This window comes from Hyperolius riggenbachi, chromosome 7, assembly GCF_040937935.1.
Source record: "Hyperolius riggenbachi isolate aHypRig1 chromosome 7, aHypRig1.pri, whole genome shotgun sequence".
NCBI lineage: Eukaryota > Metazoa > Chordata > Amphibia > Anura > Hyperoliidae > Hyperolius > Hyperolius riggenbachi.
Genome location: NC_090652.1, coordinates 170,864,083 through 170,886,616, shown reverse-complemented (window position 1 = coordinate 170,886,616; position 22,534 = coordinate 170,864,083). Strand labels below are relative to the sequence as shown.

At 44.8% G+C, this 22,534-nt stretch overlaps 1 protein-coding gene across 4 annotated transcripts in view; it reads left to right on the top strand.

Annotated features, from left to right (window-relative positions):
* Positions 1 to 22,534, top strand: part of LOC137524714 (importin subunit alpha-1-like) — a 291,685-nt gene that overhangs the window by 127,107 nt on the left and 142,044 nt on the right. For all 4 annotated transcript variants that reach the window (XM_068244883.1, XM_068244879.1, XM_068244880.1 and 1 more), the window contains exons 3-4: positions 440 to 574; positions 2,549 to 2,634. In XM_068244883.1, coding sequence (XP_068100984.1) covers positions 440 to 574; positions 2,549 to 2,634 — 221 coding nt within the window. The remainder of the gene's footprint in view (positions 1 to 439; positions 575 to 2,548; positions 2,635 to 22,534) is intronic.

Here is a 22,534-nt window from a genome sequence, read left to right as displayed (position 1 = left end):
TGCAGGGAATCTGGGAAAGATTTGGCCTTCGTAAATAAGTTGGCTAAAGTGACCAGGTGGGGTGAGAGCATAGAAGAGAATTCTTTAAGTATTGAAATCCATCTGGACCAGGACACTTCATGTTAGGGAGTGATTTCAAGACCTCCCAGGATTTCCTCCAATGGGATTAGCTTTTTAAAGGCCTTCAGTTGGGGTTCAGTAAGCTCAGGAAGGGACAGTGATCTACGAAATTCCTCCACCCTTGGTGTGCTTTTTAGGGGTCAACGATTGGGGAAGATGATATAGTGAGTGGTTATATCCAATGGTTTATAGCACACTTTAGTTAGTGCCATTTAACATATCTAAAAATGCCTGGTCTTCTGTGCCAATGTTTGTATTAATGTAAAGGAGTCTGCTGGCATAAGTACTATCTATTTTATTTTATTTTTTTTAATCCTAGGAACTGAGGCGGAGGAGAGTAGAGGTCAATGTGGAGCTCCGAAAGGCCAGGAAAGATGAACAGATTTTCAAGAGAAGGAATGTCTCATCCTTTGCTGAAGACCAACTTCTTTCTCCAACGCAAAATGCTCAGCAGGTAATTTAGATACACTTAAAGGGACTCCGAGCAGTGCAGAAACTATGGAAAGATGCATATAATTTTAAAGCTCTCTTTCTCCTCTTTCCAATGATCTATAAACCACCACCCTACGTCTTTTAGTTTTCGCTATTGAAATTGCAGCGGCCGCGATTTCGATCGCGAAAATAGAGAAAACTAAAAGGCGTAGGGCAACGATTTAGGTGTCGTCAGAAAGAGGAGAAAGAGAGCTTTAAAATGATATCCATCTTTCCATAGTTATATTGTATTACACAGGACGACACTTTCCCCAGTGTCAGTAGCTCCATTCTGCTGAATGCAGCTGCTGACTTTGACAAAAAGTCGCCCTGTGTAATACAATATAACTATGGAAAGATGGATATCATTTTAAAGCTCTCTTTCTGACGACACCTAAATCGTTGCCCTACGCCTTTTAGTTTTCTCTATTTTCGCGATCGAAATCGCGGCCGCGGCAAATTCAATCGCGAAAATAGCGAACTAAAAGGCGTAGGGTGGCGGTTTATATATCATTGGAAAGAGGAGAAAGAGAGCTTTAAAATGATGTGCATCTTTCCATAGTTTCTGCACTGCTCGGAGTCCCTTTAAGTGGTTAATTTTTTTTAAATAAATTGCCAATAGCTCTGCAGTTTGAATGTACAGATTTGCACTGTAGATCTGAGGAACGAATAATAAATCCGTGATAACATGCTCTTATAATTTCAATTCACATGAGTAGTCTTCATGCTTCAAGATTCAATTGCTTGTATGAATAACAAAGGCAACTATTACATGTTGTTAGCAAACTGTCAAAGCCAGGTGTTTAATGCCAAAAGATGGACCAGAAGAGGTACATTGCAGTTCATTTTAATATATACCACTCTTCAGTAAGACCTTTTACACAGACACAGATATAAACACATTTTTTGCAAACAGATATCAGTTAATGTGACAAACCAGAGCAGCCATTTCATGCCATACTAGCATAGATTGCTTACTCAGTAAATTCAATACCACGTGATGTAACTAGGGAGGGAAGAACTAACTCTCCTCTCTGCTCTCCAGCAGTGATCCTCCTAAGCGTCCCATCTCTACAGCAATGTAACAAACTCCATTCAGTGGAAATTGAGAAGGTGGTGCACATAAACAGTGTTATTTTTTTGTTTTGCTTATATAGGTCAAGAAAGTACAGATGCCTAGGAAATTATAGTTGAAGGAAGCTATTTTCATTTGTTTTCAGTTTATTCTAGAAAGACGTGCTCTATTGGCATTAGCATTATTGTGCTGGATAGTGTAATGGTTAAGGGCTCTGCCTCTGACATGGGAGACCAGGGTTCGAATCTTGGCTCTGCCTGTTCAGTAAGCCAGCACCTATTCAGCAGGAGACCTTAGGCAAGTCTCCCTAACACTGCTACTGCCTATAGAGCGCGCCTAGTGGCTGCAGCTCTGGCGCTTTGAGTCCGCCAGGAGAAAAGCGCTATATAAGTGTTTGTCTTTTTTTGTCTTTTATTAGGGAGTCTTGCCTAAGATCTCGTACTGAATAGGTGCTAGCTTACTGAACAGGAAGAGCCAATATTTGAAACCAGGTTTGAGTTCAGGAGCAGGGCTGTTAACCATTACACTAATCCAGCCATTAAGTATCAAATTAACTGCTTTTGATTCCCTCTTTGAAAGGAGGATTCATCTCCATGCTATTTCATGCTCTCCTCCCTGCTTGAGTTTAGAAAATCTAAAGCAGTGATCAAGTGAGAAACTAGCATAGGCAGATGCTAGATATACACATCACAAGAAAGGGCTCTCCTCAATAGTCTACACTGCAGTAAAATAAAAAAAAAAAGGCCTACCTGCTCACATGAACCTTCATTTTAAGCATTTTTTATTTTAACCTTATACTTGAATAGTGAAAATTCAAAAATTAATTTTATTTCTAGAAATTTTTGTTCACATTCCACAGAAATTGTGTTGTATGTATTTTAGGTTCCATTGCTCTCCCTAGATGAAATTGTACAAGGTATTCATTCCGGAGATCCAGATCTTGAACTAACATGTACACAAGCTACAAGGTAGGCACAAAGTGTGGTTGAAAGTATTAGAACAATCTTGTTGAAGAAAAATATAGGTGACCATGCCTGATGCAACAAAAAGATCCAGTTTTATGACTGATCACAATTTTTGGGGGGACTATTCAAAGAGAAATCTGATTAAATTTCCAAATTTTTTTTTCAGAGCAATTTTTCAGAAAATGTAATATTTTAGGGTCCATTTCTTGATTTTATAGACCCAGTACATTTTTTTTTTTCAGTTTTCAGTCTTCATAACTGGTGAAAAATTGTATGTGTAGTAGTTTGGTCTGACTTTTTTTTTATTTTAATGTTACACACACAAAAATTGTATTTCTCAAATTAAAAAGAATTCTAGAAAAATGTAGTGTCTGTGGCCACCTTAAGACTAATTTGAAAGTTTAACTTCATCTTGAATGTCTTAATGACGTAGTTGCATAGCTTGGTTGAAAGACCTACATCCATGAAGTTCAACCATCAGGCCGGTTGCCCACAAAATAGCAATGTCAGCACTGCATCACACTGCAGAAATCTGCCTTCATATGACCCTGCGCCACGGTGCAGCAACAGTGTCCTATGCATAGAGCCACCACCTAGCTAGTGACCTACTCCCTGCTGGGCAGGAGGTAAGTCACTGGGGTCCCAGTCGGTCTGCCCATGCATGCCAGGTCACACAGTGCTCCCTTCATGCACACTTGCTGCGTCGCCCATTGACTTGCATTGCTACATAATCCTTGCAGTAGGCATGGCTCACGTGGAGATGCACTGCAGACTTTGCATTGGCTTTGCAGTGAATTGGATTCTTACAGCGTGCTGCATCGCATGAACTGTGCAAGTCTTCATAGACTAATCCCCACCCCCCTAGTGGTAATCCAGAGCTGAGCTCGGGCTGAGTCTGAGGAGCTACAAACCATAAGCCCGATCTCAGGGATCTCAGCGGCCATTCAGGACGGCAGTGTGGTGTGATGTAATGGGGGGGCCACATAATTTTAAAGTGGACCTGAACTTTTGCACAGGGCAGAATGAAAACTTAGACATGCACTCTGTTTGTATAGAGTTTAGCCTGCCTAATCCCTATCTGGATCCCTCGATCTGCGCAGGACAGAAAAAAAAGGGAAATGCAGCCTGCATGTATTTTGAGTTTAGCCTGTCTTATCCCCCCCCTCTGCACCCTATCGCAGGCACAACACAGAAGGTAAACAGAGAGAAATGCAGCCTACATGCATGTCAAGAGTTTAGCCTGTCTAATTCCTCCTCATTTGTCTCTAATCACAATTAAAACTTTCCTCAGTCACATGAGTCATGGTAGATTAGCTGATTTGAAAGCACAGGATGTTAATATAGCCATTTTGTTCCCAACTGCTTCTGGGCTAAGTGCTTCTGCCTTACTGTTACAAATTTTTGCCTGGATTTTGACTATTCTCTGCCGGCCACCTGCACCAACCTCTGCCTGGGTTTTGACTACTCTGCCTGATGCCTACTTGTTACTCTGCCTCTGCCTAAGACTGATAGCAAAGGGATAAAAGTCTGAAAGGATTCTCTCTTCTACTGCCCAGATTGTGATGTCGCCCTCTGTGTCACTCCCGGTTTCAAAATATACCACACGTGCGAGGTGTATTTGGTATATATGTACATACTGTATAGGCTGGTGCCTTATTTGTACAGTTTCACGATTTTAAGTTTATTTATAAATGTATTTTTTTAATATAAATGTTGTGTTCCAGTCTTTTATTTATATGCAGCATGTCTGCCAGGCCTTTATTCTGATATATATTTAGTGTTAAAAACTGAATTCCTAAAATTCTTGAAAAAAATGTATCACGTTTAGACCCATAAATCCAGACAAATGCACCGCCAGGGAGGTTAATGGCAGTTGGGGAAGTATGTGGAAGAGTAATGTAGGGTGATGCAGCATGCAAGGGGCTTCAAGGGAACCACATGTTTAATAGTTTCCTGCACGTTCAAGCGCAGCCTGCAGTGCCAAACTGTAGCAGCATGTCTGGCAGTTTCCATGACATAAAGTTTTTGCCAGCATGGGCTGAAGTGCCAGTAACCTACATAGCCTGTTTAGTTCGTAGGGGGTGGTTTCCTTTTAGTCTTGCAGGACTGGCATAATGAGATGCAGCTTATCCATGGATCTGGAAACCTTAGCCTGTCCCCATATTTAAAAAAAAAAAAAAAAAAAAAAAAAAAGTGATGGGAGTCTTGCCTGACTGCAGAGGTGTGGGTTCCCATCTAGAGTTGAAACAGTCGCTGGCAGGGGAGGAGGGATGATCTCTTTATTGGCCTGTTATGGTGTGGGCTTACTTTGCACTCACCCTGGTACCAAGGGAGAGCAAAGGAAATATTTTTGCCAGCTTTACCTGAAGCTCCTGCTGGCTCACTTTACTTCATGGTGAGCAGAGGTATGCAGATCATGTGCTCTTAAATTTCCTGCATGCATCTTCAGTATCCCCTGTCTGGTAGTAAGACGCACACGCTAGATTAGTCAGCTGAGGCGGCTGATAATGACTGCTTCAGACTGTAATTCAACTTCTGTACAGTGGCTCCCAACCAGCAACTGATGCATGGCTAGCAATCTGCCAAGCAAATCAAATCAGCCAAGAGACTGCCAATTGCTTTAAATACCTTGCTGGCCTGCCTGCTGCATGACCGCAAGTCTGCACCACTCTGTCAGCCCTTCACCACCCAGTATTGAAACAGTGTGTAGTCAGCCTGCAGGCTGACTACACAACAGTACAGCCCCACTGGGCATCTTCAGTCAAGCGTGTGTATGGGCCTTAAAGGGAACTGAGCACATTCTCTTTCACTGGAATCTCTCCTGGCATAGGAGTTGCCATGTTTCCCCCCCTCCCCTTCTCACATTCCTTATTTACAGAAGTCAGAGATGCTATCTTGACACATTCACACAGGATGGCTTTGAAGACACACTCCTAATTACTCACCCCCTTTGCTGATGAAAGGCATTGTTTACCTCTTGGTAATTAGCTCAATAAAACAATTAGGTTCCTGAAAGCTCTGCGGATGGGGACGGTCGGGCAGGCCTGCTCAAACAGGCTAGTTTAACTGCTTTGAATGTAAAATACAAGGTAAAATGAAAGTTTATTTTAATAATGAAACAGATTGTCGGCATGCATTTTTCATGTGCTATAGAAATGTCCTGAGTGATAAAAAAGGTGCTCGGTTCACTTTAAAGAGGAACTGTAGCGAAAAGGGGGGGGGGGGGAGGGGGGAATTAATACATTGCAAATGTGAGAAATTAAAAAATAGAAAAGAGATCAAGAAATTAAATTTGCCATTAATTTGTTGTTATTTGACCAACAATCGGCCTGCACATGCCAGCGCAGCCTGCAGTGCCAAACTGTAGCAGCATGTCTGGTCGTTTTCATGGCATGTAGTCTTTGCCAGCAGGGGCTGAGGTGCTAGTCTGTTTAGTTTGTATGGGGTGGTTCATTTAAGGCTTTTGTTGTTCCATGGAAATGGCTTAATCTGATGTCCCAACACCTATATCCAGGCCCGGCCCTAGACTTTTTGCCGCCTGATGCAATTTTCAAAGAAATCGCCGCCGCCTGTCGCCCCCCCCCCCCAAGCCGTGGGTGTGGGGGGCTGCCCGAGCTGGAGGGGACAGCGGGCAGGAAGGGGGTATTGGGCCTAGCGGCGGGGAGGGGGGTCGGACCCCCCCCTCGCCTGGGTCCCCCGTCCTCCGCACCCCTCCAGCTTTAACAAGGTCCGTGCTGGCTGCAGCTATTTGTAAGAGGCAACGGGCGGGGATTACTCACCTCTTCCTCGTTCCAGGCCAGCGTGCGCTCCACTGACGTCACTTCCTGCGGCGTAGCAGGAAGTGACGTCAGTGGAGCGCACGCTGGCCTGGAACGAGGAAGAGGTGAGTAATCCCCGCTTGTTGCCTCTTACAAATAGCTGCAGCCAGCACGGACCTTGTTAAAGCTGGAGGGGAGCGGAGGACCCAGGCGAGGGAGGGGGGGGTCCGACCCCCTCCCGCCGCTAGGCCCAATACCCCCTTCCTGCCCGCTGTCCCCTCCAGCTCGGGCGGCCCCCCACACACACGGACGGGCGGGTGCCGCACCCCCAGAAGTGCCGCCTGAGGCAAAAGTTTCACCCCGCCTCATGGGCGGGCCGGCCCTGCCTATATCAGAGGTTATTGATCCATAACATCAATTTGTAAAATATGCAAGGTTTCTCTCATACAAGTGAAGATCATACCTACAACCAGCTGATTGTTTAAAGTCTTCAGAATGGATATAACTTCTATTTTAAATTGGAACAGTGTGCACATAATGGTTCTGGCACTGTTTGCAGCTGATGATCCCCTTGCCAGCCATCAGTAAGGTGCTGGGTTGTCTGGTGGGAACAGATGCCCCAACAATTTTCTAGACTATGTATGTTGTATTCTAAAGATATATTTGTTTCTTTGAAAAGTCTTGATGGAAGGGTTACCAACCTGAAACTGACTAGTGTCGTTGCCTGATATGTACTGTTTCATCAAACAAAGCATATTGTCTATCAAAACGGAATAATCTTCTACATTCATGTTATGAAGAATTTTTATTGACCAATACAAAAGTTTCTTTTTGATAAAATAAAGTGCGATTTTGAATTATTTTTTTTAACTCCATTGCCTTGTGGTTTCATCGCTCAAACAGATCCTCCTATACATAAACTGCACGCTCTGCAAGCCTGGGGACACAGGTAGTCTTGATCAGCACACACTTCATGCCATGTTGCAGAGGATGGAGGGCACAGACACAGCAGGGTGCAAGCTGGTAAGAGCAGGATCTCACTAGTGCACAAACCTTGCGCTCCACTGCCAGTAACAAAACCTGCTCCACTATCTATTTTGCTCCACTGACTTGCATATAAGCCAAGGGGGTAACTTTTCAGCACATCATTATTATTTTTTTTTTAATGCTGAAAAATTAGGCTTATACGTGTGTATATACAGTATTTTTTCTGTTTTTCTCCTTGCATACTACCAATTTCAAGCCCTTATTTGCAAATAGAACAGTAATACACCCTCGTGGCATACATATTTAACCTCCTTAGCGGTATGCCTGACACTGTCCCCTTAATTTTCTCACAGGGCTGTAAAACCTTTAGCTAACACTAGGCTAGCTAGTAAAGGTGTCCGGCACCCCCGGATCCCCTGCGATATTCCCCCCCCCCCACCCGTTTATACACTACCCAGCCTGGATCCAGTGATCACACAGCCTCCCTGTAGGGCTCCGGTCTCTCTATGGGGAGGATCAGGTTTGCTCATGACGTCATGTGCGATCCTAAGACCAGAGCTGTGCGGGGAGGCTGTGCCGATAGCTGGATCCATGCTGGGTAATGTATAAACTGGCTGGATCTGGGGGTGCTAGCTTTACTAGCTAGCCTAGTGCCGGTGTACCGCTCAGGAGGTTAAAAAGCGGAGTCCCTAAGGTAACTATGTATTCTTTTCAATTCTGTCACTTTTTGGTGTTTTTTACAGGTTTTATTTTGAGTATATGAAATAACAATTTTATTGCTTTTGATCCAGTTTGCCACAAAACAAAAATCAGATCTAAAATACCCCAAATTCTCTTATCTTGCTTGTCAGTTAAAAGGATAACCTATATACATTATCAGATAGCTTTTTGGCCACGCAATACACGGTTAACCATGAGCAGCGTGAATTAATTTCTCAAAGCTTTTTTTTTTTTTACTAAATGTAACAATGTCATTCATCTCAAAGCCCCTGCATTGTAAGAACATTCAATGAAAGTCAGAAATGTTACCATTCTGGAAACTAGAGAACCAGACCTACTATTTTGTTAATTTGAAACATTTGAATTTATACAGTTTTGCTCAAAGTTGACCATAACTTTAATTTTCAAGTTTCTTTGTTGGATTGAGTTTGTCCCTACCTATGTTTTATGTGGCATGCATCCAAGCTTATAGAGACACTGAAACAAAAAGAAAATTATGATATTTGTATGTGTAGTACAGCTAAGAAATAAAACAATAGAATCAGAGACATGCGTCTAATTGTTTCCAGTGCAGGAAGAGTTAAACTCAAGTTCTCTATGCAAAAAAAAGCCATTAAGCTCTAACTTTCAAAGTCGCAGAGAATGGTTGTCTTCTGAAGTTTATCATCTCAACTGTCAGTGAAGAATTTTCTTTTTCTCTGCCAGAGGACAGGTCAATAGTTAACAAGACTGCTATGAAAAAAATCATTTAGAATGCGGAGTAGTGTGTACACTGCAAATATTAAAGCGTGATGCAATGTTATAAAACACCCTATATAACTGAAAATTAAAAATGAGAATATTTTCTTTGCTACTAAACGTCTAGTAATTATCCGTACTACACAACCAATTCATTTATATCTTTTTTTTTTTTTTCACTTCAGTGTCTCTTTAAAAACTCACACAAATTTTATTCAATAGCCTGTCATAGTTGAGATGATAAAACCTATGCCTCACCGAGTAACACACTGTTGGTGCAACGAACCATTTTACCCTAGGTGCACTATTTTGCACTAATTGTTACAGCACTATTGTTCTTGCATAGCCCCAGAAGAGATTGGACATCAGAAAAAGGTCACAAATGTCACAATTATTTAAAACTGATACCCAAGGCTATGAAAAAGTGGATGTTTTTGTGAGCTACCCACTCATGTAGTTTTGCTTAAACTTTCCCAAGTGTGATTATAATTTGAAAATTGAACTTTTTTTTTATATTGGATTAAGTGTGTCCCTACAAATTTTTGTCATGACTAGGACACAAAACTGTTGAAGGAATTACATTTATGAATAAACTTAAATAGTGAAACTGTTCAAATGCACTAGATTATACAGTATGTACATTTATACCAAATACACCTCCCGCGTGTGGTAGATGTTGAATCCGGCAATGGCACAGAGGGCGACATCACAATCTGAGCAGTAGAAGTGTGATTCCTTTCTGAGTCCCCCCCCCCCCCCCCCTCTCCTTTGCTATTAGGCGGCAGGCAGAGAGTAGTCAAAATCCAGGCAAAAATCAGTAAAAGTAAAGCTATGTACCCACGTTGTAATTTTGCAGACAGATTATTTTTGAGCACCAAACGTTTGTTTCCGCAATATTGTGACGTGGGTACATGCTCATGTCGATGCAAACATTGCACCGCAATAACTACTGCCACGGCGGATCAGATCGCTAAGATCCCGGACTTCTCCCGTGCAAAGTACCACGATCCCTTGAAGTCTTGTTCGCTTCCAACGTGTAATGTCACACATACCCCCTGGCAGGAAGGGGACATCGCAGGACCAGTCGGGTGGGGAGTATGGAGAGAAAGGCAGATCAGTAGACTCATAGTTCAGAAGCAGTCGGGAAGCAAATGGCTATATTAACATCTTGAGTTTATCTGCCATCTCTGCCATTGCAGTCATGTGACACGGGGAGAGATCAAACTACAACTTGTGATTAGAGACAAATGAGGTATTAGACAGGCTACACTCTACACACATACCAGGTGCATTTCTCCCCGTACCCTTCTATCCTGGGCAAAAATTCAGACTCAGATGGGGGAATTAGACAGGCTAAAGTCTGTATTTATGTACTTGCTGAATTTCTCTGTTTACCCTTTGACAAGTGAAAGGGTCCAGATGGGGGATTAGACAGGCTAAACACTGTGTGCAGGCTCTGGCTGCACTTAGTTTTCCTTCTGTCCTGTGCTTGAGTTTGGGTCCACTTTAATTACGGCACCGCCCCCCGATGACGTCACGCTGCTTTTTACCGCCACTGATTGGCCACAGGGATCCACAGGAAGCAGAGAGGAGATGGGAAATCCCGGTGGCCTGCAAGAGAGCCCTGGAGTTCTGCTGGGCAGCGCAGATCACCTGCGGGACCAGGGTAAGCAGCAGGAGCTGCTAATTTAGCTAGCCTGAGTGTATATCGGGCTTACCGCTCTGGTCATCTAAACCTTAGCCCGAGCACTGGAATACGGCCAGGGGGGGTTAACACTTGCCATTGCAGGTCTAGCTGTATGTAGAAAAGTCAGGTCGGATGCCAAGGCAAGCCAGTGGTCATAAGATTTGGGGGGGGGGGGGGGTGGGGCGGTCTGCAGAGTAAAGTATTGTGGCCAACACTCTTGCCTTGCAGCAGAAAGTCCAAGCGGAAAAAACAATTTGCTTAATGGTTGTAGGTGTCTTATGTTTCCTCCAAGATTAATGTCCGTTTGAGGGACAGTAAGTAGCAAATGTAAGTAGAGAGGAGGAAATGAAGTCCAGTGAAAATTTAGGGTTAAATAAAGTGTCTGACTGCTGAGGGTATGATAAATCTCCAAAGCAGTCAGCAACACAGTCCTTGGTATGAGGGGCACTTTGGGCAGTGGTATATGCTGTCCCTCCGCCTCTTCTTCTTGGCACACACTGGCATAGTTTCTGTGGGGGGTTATCAGGGCAGGAAAATGTTGTCCACTTAGTTGAATGGTGTCATCTAACTGCATTGGGTTCAAGTCATCCCTAGTTTCGCCACGTTTGGCAACCTTATCACTTCTAGCTGAAACTGGAGGTAGGTGTCAGTGTGGCCTGTCTTTTTCAAAATCACAAAGGCATTGTGCATAGCCATTCGTAACAAGTAAAAAAAAACTTTTTTTTTCTCTCCTCTTCCCCCCCCCCCCCCCCCCCCCCTCAGTAGGGAGCCAGCATTTGGTGTGCAAGATCCACCGGACCCATCTTCTTGTTGTATTCAACAAGTGCCGCTGGCTTTTCAGTGTTCCATTGATGACGTGACAGGAACTGTTGCCTCGTTTTGGATCGATGTGAGAATCAAGTCTCACTTGTCGCTATATTTGATAGTGAGGGAGGAGCTCACCACATCTGAGACTGCAAATTCCCCTTTTTGGTATTTTTTTTTTTTTTTTTTTTTTAACCACCTGTGGTGGGAAGCCTTTGCGGTTTGCCCTCACTGTCCCACAGGCGCCAGTCTGGGCAGCGTACAAGAATTGAGTGAAACGCTTGTGTAGTAGTTATACACATCAGAAGCGCACGGAAGGGGTTGTTCCGGGTGTACAGAACACCCCCCTGCACCAAGACCGGAAGTCTCCCTCTAAATCTGAGCAGCGGCAGCCACAGATGCACAGCTGCCACCTGCTCATATCTGTGTGCAGCGAGAAGGACTCTGACTAGAGCGAGGGGCCAGGGATGCGGGAGCCGGCTTTATTCCTCGCTCCCTCCCTCCCTCTGAATTCCACTCACCTGCGGTGATTGTGTGCCCGGCTCCCCCATGAGTGTGTGCGCAGCGGAGCGGTAGGTCCTCTTACCGCAGATCAGGCGCACCGGCAACTAGTCTCTATGCTTCCTGTGACGTCATGGTAAACAGGAAGCAGGAGACTCCAGTTGCCGATGCGCCTGATCTGCGGTAAGAGGACCTACCGCTCCGCTGCGCACACACTCATGGGGGAGCCGGGCACACAATCACCGCAGGTGAGGGGAATTCAGAGGGAGGGAGGGAGCGAGGAATAAAGCCGGCTCCCGCATCCCTTATTGGCGCCGCCACAATTTTTTTCTCTTCTCTTCCCAGGGCAATCTTCTCCCCACACAGGGGCACCTTCCTCCACCTATCTAGTCTATACTGGGGGCATATACCTATCTAACCTATACTGGGGGGCATATACCTATCTAATCTATACTGGGGGGCATTTACCTGTCTAATCTATACTGGGGGGCATATACCTGTCTAATCTATACTGGGGGGCATATATCTGTCTAATCTATACTGGGGGGCATATACCTGTCTAACCTATACTGGGGGGCATATACCTATCTAACCTATACTGGGGGGCATATACCTATCTAACCTATACTGGGGGCATATACCTATCTAACCTATACTGGGGGGCATATACCTGTCTAATCAATACTGGGGGGCATATACCTATCTAACCTATACTGGGGGGCATATACCTATCTAACCTATACTGGGGGGCATATACCTATCTAATCTATACTGGGGGGCATATACCTGTCTAATCTATACTGGGGGGGCATATACCTATCTAACCTATACTGGGGGGCATATACCTATCTAACCTATACTGGGGGGCATATACCTATCTAACCTATACTGGGGGGCATATACCTATCTAACCTATACTGGGGGCATATACCTATCTAACCTATACTGGGGGGCATATACCTATCTAACCTATACTGGGGGCATATACCTATCTAACCTATACTGGGGGCAACTATATGGGCTACCTATACTGGGGGGGGGGACCTATAGCTGGCTACCTATACTGCGGGCACCTATACCTGTCTAAACGTTGGGGGCGCATTTTACGCCCTCACCCTGGGTGCAATTTAGCCTAGAAACTGCTAGTATTTGGCTCCACCCACACCATGTTTGGCCACGCCCACACACCGCTTTCAGGAACCCCCCCCCTTGGAAATCCTGGATTTGCCCCTGCACATACACATACACATGATAGCCTTGGTGGAGGAGTGGACCAGCAAGTTCAACCACAATTTTCCCACTGGTAAGCAGGGCCGGATTCACAACTTCTGGCGCCCTATCTCAGCCCCCCAACATAGGCCACACCCCTAGTAAAAATATACTGAACTCTAATCTCTGCATCATGTCACTGAGCTTAGAATCTTACAATCTTATCTTTCTTATGTCATCCTTAGTGACATGAAACAAGGATTAGGTTATAAAGCTCCTGAAGTCAGTGATGAGGCAGATATTAGACTGTAAGCTCCTGAGGGTAATTGGTGACATCCGGCAGGGAACCCCCAATATCCAATTGTCAGTAAAAAAAGCATTGGGCATATACACGTTGCTATTCAAATTTTTTTTTTCCAACATACATTAAGGCTTTAAATATTCACATAAACTGGAGGGAGGTCACCAGGACAGCTCATCGGGACAACTGACTCCTCTATACTGACCTTAAAGCGGACCCAAACCAAACTTTTTTTTTTTTTTAATTCAAAATATTTACAGTGGGTTGCAAAAGTATTCGGCCCCTTTGAAGCTTTCCACATTTTGTCACATTACTGCCACAAACATGCATCAATTTTATTGGAATTCCACGTGAAAGACCAATACAAAGTGGGGTATACATGAGAAGTGGATCGAAAATCATACATCATTCCAAACATTTTTTACAAATAACTGCAAAGTGGGGTGTGCGTAATTATTCGGCACCCTGAGTCAATACTTTGTTAGAACCACCTTTTGCTGCAATTACAGCTGCCAGTCTTTTAGGGTATGTCTCTACCAGCTTTGCACATCTAGAGACTGAAATCCTTGCCCATTCATGGACAGCGTTTGTGAACAGCAGTTTTCAGATCTTGCCACAGATTATCGATTGGATTTAATCTGGACTTTGACTGGGCCATTCTAACACATAGATATGTTTTTGTTTTAAACCATTCCATTGTTGCCCTGGCTTTATGTTTAGGGTCATTGTCCTGCTGGAAGGTGAACCTCCGCCCTAGTCTCAAGTCTTTTGCAGTGTCCAAGAGCTTTTCTTCCAAGTTTGCCCTGTATTTGGCTCCATCCATCTACCCATCAACTCTGACCAGCTTCCCTGTCCCTGCTGAAGAGATGCACTCCCTGAGCATGCTGCTGCCACCACTACCATATTTGACAGTGGGGATGGTGTGTTCAGAGTGATGTGCAGTGTTAGTTTTCTGCCACACATAGCGTTTTGCATTTTGGCCAAAAAGTTCAATTTTGGTCTCATCTGACCAGAGCACCTTCTTCCACATGGTTGCTGTGTCCCCTACATGGTTTGTGGCAAACTACAAACGGGACATCTTATGCTTTCTGTTAACAATGCCTTTCTTCTTACCAATTTACAATGATTATACTGCGCTCCAATGGTAACCCAATAGTCAGGGGATCGCAGCAAAAAAAAGTTTCACTCCACCTTGCTCCACAATTGACAATGATTCACTGCGCTTTCCAGCCCTGCAACAATTTAAAACATGCACATAGTGCCAAGTATTGTCTTAAAAAGATCACACTCTGCACCCCGTGTCTGCACTCCTGGGGGTAGTGCCACCACTGTATATGGGATATTGCTCTCTCTCCCAATGTGAATGCACTCACCAGAAGCGCGTCTTGGACAATGGCATATCGCATGCATTGGATGTCAGCCAAGGAGGGTCTCCACATGTAAAACCAGATTCCAAGTCTGCCACACATGCGCAGGTTGACAGATAGTACATACGAGCCTACCGCGGATATAACAGACTTGCACGCCACCACGCCGTCTCTCCTGCTTCCTTCTCGGATTTCCGTGACGTCAGCGCGCACACCTCAGACTCCGCCCTACACGTTTCGTCACGTAATGTGACTCATTCAGGGGCTGGAGGCTGCTACCCGACGTCTAGCTAAATACCATCCACGCCTCCTCCGCTTGTGGCTCCACCTGCACCACCGCCCTCCTTTGGTTGCTAGGCTGCCACATAGCGTGCTGACTATTATATTCCGCGGTTATGGTATACATTAGAATACATTCAGCTTACAATAAAAATTTACAATAAATAATCTTATCAGCCTTATCCTCTATAATCATAGGTTACAACACATTCCCACACAAGTTTTATTTTCCCTAACCATAAATTCTCACGACTCATATCTTATCTCACTTATTGTGCTTCTTACTCGATGCATTCTCCTACTACTCTTAACACCATTATTTGTTATTAAAGTGACAGTGCCCATTACATATAGTAGCATTCACCACATGCAATGATACTCATATCTTAACCCCACTTGTTGTGCTTTACTTACTCAATACATTCTCCCACTACTCTTATCACCATTATTCGTTACTAAAATGACAGTCCCCATTGCATATGATAATACTTATCACATGCAATAATACATTATTTATCAAAAAAGTGACAGTGCTTACTTCATATAACAGTGCTTACACTAATAATTACTATATTCACCCCCTCATTATACTATCCCTCCCCTATAAAAGGGGTAAATCCACATGATTGATATACCACTGCCTATTGCAATCCTAGTGACTCAATTGCTCAACATACATATACTAACTCATCAAAAACTCATTATGTGCTCTATAAACACTATAAAGTGCAAAATACAAAGTGACGTGTGCATATTACCAAATTTTCAAAACCCATTACGAAAACATCAAACCACACTAAAGGTGGGCACACACGATTACAATAAAATGATCCGATTTTACGGCAATTCGATAAAAACGATCGGATCTCCCGAAAAATCGAAAGCTTTTTTTTTTTTTTTTTTTCATCCGACTGAAAAATCCCATCGGATTTCCCGTTTTCTTCGATTTTAATCGATCCGGAATGCCAGATATTTTTCTTCAACCTTACACACCCTAGCAATTTTCTCAGTTTCCAATCATTTTTATCATAATTAGGGAAAAATTGAACATACGTGTGTGGTACATTGGTCATATTTTTGAAATGTTACAATCAGTCAGAAAAACTGATTGCAATTCTTAAATTGAACAGATATTTTAAAAATTGTATGGTGTGTGGCCACCTTAAGAATACCAGCCACTAGCCTTAGGTTAGGCCCCCCTCCTCATCCATTTGCAATAAAACAATATCCAATACAATGTTTAAACCTTTAGGGGATAACGTTCCCAGCCTGTAAATCAATTCCGTCTTTTCTACATAACTGCTTGTTTGTTACTCCCGCGCCAATGCGATCTTACGCATTCTACAGCAGTCACTTTGAGACTTCCCGGATCACATGCATGTACTTCAGAAAAATGGGCTGACACACACTGCCATTTAAATCCCTTCCTAATGTTGTATATGTGCTGATAAATTCGCTTCTTTAGCGGCTGTGTTGTCCTCCCAACATATTGGTGGCCACAGCCACATGTTAAAACATAGACCACATATGTTATTCTACCAATATATAGGTTTATAGATGATCTGTTATGTGGAGGGGCTCGGTTGAAGACTGGTCCCAATTTTTGTGTATTAATTCCTTGCACCCTAATATAACACTGGAGGCTGAGGTTAGCTTCTCCAGTGTTAATTTTTTGAATCTGACCATCTATAAAGGGATGGGGAACTTGCACACTTGCTGTTTTTTTAAGAAAACTGATCGTAACGGTTTTATACCTACGGCCAGCTGCCATCACCCCTCCTGGATAAAAGCAGTCCCCAAGGGATAGTTCCAACTAATCCGAAGGAACTGTACTAAAATAACAGACTATCAGAATCAGGTTTCTGTTTTAACAAAAAGATTTGTGGACAGAGGGTATGGTCCTGAACAAATGGAGGCTCTGAAAAGCGAGGTGGAGAAGATGGAGAGAAGTAGATTGCTGGAGAGGGGGGTGAATGGGGATATGAGAACCCCACCAAAGATCCCATTCATATCCACCTTTAACACACAGTATAGACAGTTGGAAAGGATTATTGGTAGGCATTGGCCAGTTTTATTACAAGATGATCAGCTCGAGAGTTATCCCTGATAGGCCAAAATTTATCTATAGAAAGGCCCCCAACCTGAGGGACGTATTGGTCCCAAGCTGTGTGGATCCACCCACTCAGTTTAAAATCCCATGGCAGAGGCCGGGTTACCATGTATGTAGGAATTGCTGTATATGTAGAGAGACTGTGAGTATATCGACAGATAGTGTCCAGTCTAGGTATTTTAGACCAGATTTTTTTTAATGAGAGATTTTGACATGTTCTTCAACATATGTGGTCTATGTTTTAACATGTGGTTGTGGCCACCAATATGTTGGGAGGACAACACAGCCGCTAAAGAAGCGAATTTGTCAGCACATATACAACATTAGGAAGGGATTTAAATGGCATAGTGTGGCCCATTTTTCTGAAGTACATGCATGTGATCCGGGAAGTCTCAAAGTGACTGCTGTAGAACGCGTAAGATCGCATTGGCGCGGGAGTAACAAACTGCAGCAGTTATGTAGAAAAGACTGAATGGGGGGGCGGCGCCTAACCTTCGTGCAGGGCAGACGCATGGCGGACTAGCTCCGGCAGACTTAGCCGCTTACAGCACGCCTGGACCCCGTTCCTTCTCCCTCCTCGCTGCGATCTTCTCCCTCAGGACCCCTGGAGCATCCTAGCATGGGTCCCAAAAAGAATCAGACGACCGCAGACCCAGGAATCCCTGAGCTCTTCTCCAACAAGCAGAAGGGGACTGCGACCCAAGATGGCGCCCGACCTAGCAGCGAAAGCAGCTCACACGGCGGTAAGAACGCAGACACTGATAGTCACTAAAGCGGACTTACAAACTCTGTACCTGAATCTTGAAAGGCTCATTAATGCTTCCAAAACGGAAACTGTCAAGCAGATCAGTCAGGAGTTGTCAGCCCTGGGTGAGCGTGTACACGAGGTCGAGGAGGGACTGGAGGGGGTTAAGGCCTATTGCAGCCAGGCCGACGCTGACATCCAGGGGATGCGTGCAGACATTGCTACACTATTTGAGGCGAGGGAGGACCAGGAGAACAGGGACAGGAGAAGCAACTTAAGGATCCGGGGGGCCCCAGAATCTATCACGGAGGTACGAGACTTTCTCCTTGCACTATTCCGCCACCTTGTCCCTGACCTCCCAGACTCAGAGCTGCGGATGGATCGGGCACACAGGGCCTTGAGACCTTTGCCCAAAGAGGGCGATCCCCCCAGGGACATAATCACCAAACTCCACTACTTCAGCTCCAAAGAAGCTATCATTATGGCCTCTCGGAACTTACCACATGTGGACTTCCAAACTCATAGGATTCTGATTTTTCCGGATCTCTCCCCCATCACCCTGAATAAACGCTGGGAATTCAAACCCCTGACAACCGCTCTTGTCAAACATGGGATCAAATACCGATGGGGTTTCCCCTTCAAACTGATCGTTCCCCATAATGGTCGGCAAATCATCATCTCCGACCCCAGCCGCATACCGGAAGTTTTCCACAAACTGGGTCTCAAATATGTTAAGCCACCCCGCGGAGAGGCTGCAGCTTCACCTAAGAGACTCTCTCCACCAAGGCCCACGTGGTCCACAGTCCCAGAGCGGAACCCCCAAGACAGAGAGCGCTCGGATGATCCTTCAAGCAGTCCTGCTAGCCCTGCTTCCCTGGGCTCCAATGCCTGACCATTTCTCACAGCACCCTGCATTTTGCCCTTATTAAGAGCCTGACTATATTTCTTAACATGCACAGGCGGCGGGCCATGACCGGCGCTCCCGTCAACCTGCCCTGGCACTTACTTGGGTGCTACAGCCCTGAACTCACCTGTAGTCTTAGCACTACAGTTCTGTGATGTCTACTCGGGGCACTTGGATAAGTGTCCCCCTTTCTTTTTCTTTTTTATTTTTTTTATTACTGTCTGTCTTACAGCTTAATGATAAGACTAATGTTATGCAGATATATGCTGTTCCTGTTTTTGGTGGTTCCTTCCCGGGTCACAGGGACCTTAATAGGTCTGGCCGCTTAATCTTCAACTTAACCTTCCTTTGTATTCTTTTTTGTTTTTGTCGGATCGCCGTAGTTTATAAATATGTAGGACCGACTATATATGCTTTTTGGGGGATGTTCGGGATGTACTTTCTCTTTTTTTTTAATTTTATTTTTATTGTGCTCTTATTTGTTTTTGACTCTCGTCTGGAACCATGGCCACACCAATAGTATCCTCAGACAGCCCCCTTAGCTCCTCAGCCATTGAGGCCCCCTTTTCGGCGCACATAGACCCTTCTGCCCCTATGACCATTATTACTCACAATGTCAAGGGACTAAATGCCCCACAGAAGAGGCGTCTAGCATCCCAGTATTATAAGAAAGCTAATGCTGATATCATCTTTCTGCAAGAAACACATTATGTCTCCAAAAAAGAACCTAAATACTGGCATAAACTCTACCCCCAGGCCTATTACGCTTCTGCCCCTCAGAAGAGATGTGGTGTGGCTATGGTTCTTCATAAGAGGCTCAATTTTAATGTACATAAGGTTATCCGAGATCCTGAGGGCAGATACCTAATTTTAGTTGGGGACTCCAACGGATTGCTCTTAACACTAGTAGCTGTCTATGCTCCTTCTGAGGGGCTACGCCCCTTCCTCACCAACCTGTCATCCAAAATTTCCACTCACAGAGCAGGTAAACTATTGGTAGCGGGAGACTTCAACGCTTCATTGGATGGTGGGCAGGGTAGTCATCGTCCCCCCCCCCCCTAAATGCCTACTGAGATTTCTGTCTGACACAGGGACTTGGGATGTCTGGAGGGCGCTTCACCCTGGGGAGAGGGGGCACACCTTCTACTCTCACCCGCACGACACATACTTACGCATTGATTTCATTTTTATGGACGCCACACTCTTATCTGAAGTAATTAAGGCTGACCACTCTGAGATATCTTGGTCAGATCATGCGTTTGTGTTGGTGCAGTTCTCTTCCTTGACCCCCAGACCTAAAAGCACATGGCGCATTAATGAATCCCTCCTGGTCGATAGTGAGATTAAACTAAAAGTGGCCTCCGAAATCTCCTCCTTCTTTAACATCAACAAAGAGGGGGATACCTCCCAGGGGATCAGATGGGCAGCTCACAAAGTGACCATTAGGGGAGAGTTGATTAAGATCTCTTCTTTTAAACGTAAATCAGCAATGGCTAGGATAACTGAATTAAAAAGGGAGATCAGGCATATGGAGCTTAAGCACGCGGCAGGGACACCTTCTGTGTCTCTCTCCCATCTCACTACCCTGAGATCTGAGCTGAAATCTCTTCTTTTTCAGAAGGCGGATAGAGCCATGCGCCTGACCGCCCAGAAATTCTACGAAAAGGGAGACAAACCAGACACTATGCTGGCCAGGAAACTGAGCAACCGCCTAACACTTAACAGACTACACCCCATCCGAGGCAGCTCAGGGACCTTGATCCACGACCCTAACGCCATAGTCAGGGAATTCCAGAAATACTATGCCCAACTGTATGATGGGACTACTACGGATAAGACTCGCACACCAATAAGCCATATTCAGAAATTTCTGCATGATACCCCTATCCCTAAACTCCCGTCAGAAAGCAGCATATTACTAAACTCTCCTATTACGGTCAAGGAGGTCCTGTCCGTCATTAAGGGCTTAAAGTCTTCTAAGGCCCCTGGTCCGGATGGATACACTGCTTTATATTATAAAACCTTTAAACAAGTGCTAGCCCCAGAACTATCCACGTTTTATAACAACATTTTGAAGGGTAAGGAAGATTTCCCCCCTGACCTGACCAGAGCGTCTATAGTGGTTATACCCAAACCTGGCAGAGACCTAGCTGAGGTCACTAATTACAGACCGATCTCCCTTATCAATATAGACGTCAAGATCTTCTCAAAGATCCTGGCGAACAGACTAAACCCTCTCCTGCCTAGTATCATCCATCCGGACCAGACAGGTTTTGTCCTCGGGAGACAAACAACGGATAACATCCGTAGGATCACGGGGTTGATTGCCGAGATGGAGCGCTGTCGGACGCCTTCTCTGCTCCTTTCTTTGGATGCGGAGAAGGCGTTCGACAGGGTTGACTGGAGGTATCTTAGACTGGTCCTACTCAAATTTGGGATAGGAGGTGAATTCTTGAATGGGGTGCGTAGCCTTTACACTAACCCCACGGCCTCGGTGTGTAACATGGGCATAACCTCCCCCTCTTTCTCCATCAAGAACGGCACGAGGCAGGGGTGCCCCCTCTCCCCTTTGATATTTGCCTTATGCATTGAGCCTTTGGCCATCAGGGTCAGGCGCTCTCCGGACATATCTGGGATTTCAGTGGGTAGAGCCCTCTTCAAAACCGCCCTCTTCGCAGACGACACAATCTTTACTCTCTCCAATCCCCTAATTTCGGTCCCAAACCTATTCAAAGAAATTGAAAGCTTCTGCACCCACTCAGGCTTTAAAATTAACAACTCAAAATCCGAAGCAATCCCGTTTGGCCTTACAGAGGCACATCAGTCCTCTCTATCCCAATCCTTTGGCTTCAAATTTAGACCCAACGGACTGAAGTATCTGGGGGTCACAGTCTCTCAGGATCTCGGAGATCTCTACAAACTTAATTATGTACCTATGCTTAAAAAACTCCATAGGCTACTGGATGATTGGCAGCATTTTCATATCTCTCTGCAGGGTCGCATATACGCAGTCAAAATGACATTACTCCCCAAAATTCTGTATCTTTTCAGGGCCTTACCCATAAGAATCTACAAAAGAGATATAGAGGGGTTGCAAACTAGGATCACTAACTTTATATGGGAGGGACGCAGACCCCGCATCAAATACACTAACCTGGCCCGCCACAGGCTGCAGGGGGGACTGGGGGCGCCTAGCCTCCTATATTATTACTATGCTGCTAGACTCTCTCAGCTCCTTCAGTGGTCCTCTCCTAGGGGAGTTGTAAGATGGGTTGATCTTGAGCAGGAGCTCATCTACCCATTCCCAATAAAGGCACTCCTCTGGACCCCCAAACCATGTCTAGGTCCAAACTCTTCATTCTTCCCAATAAGTGAATCTCTATTGATTAAAAGGATGCTGAAGAACCTGACCCCAAAGGGCCATTCTTCGGTCCTTGAATCCCTTTTTTATAATGAGGATTTCCCCCCTGGGGTTTGTGGCTTGGCCTGGGGGAACTGGAGAACTAGCGGGGTCCATACTATCAATGATATGGTGTCAGACGGGACTTTGCTCCCCTGGCCCCAACTTAAGGTAAAAATGAATTGGCCAGATTCTGAATTATTTAGATATCTACAAGTCTGCCATTTCATCCAGTCTCGCCAAACTGCAGGACTACAACTATCGCGCTCCTCCATGGAGTCTATTTCTTGCTCCCACCCCTTGCCACAAGGCCTTATCTCTACGATATATTACGAAATTTGGTACACCAAATATTCAACCCCTTCTACGGCAATGGTGAAATGGATGGAGAGG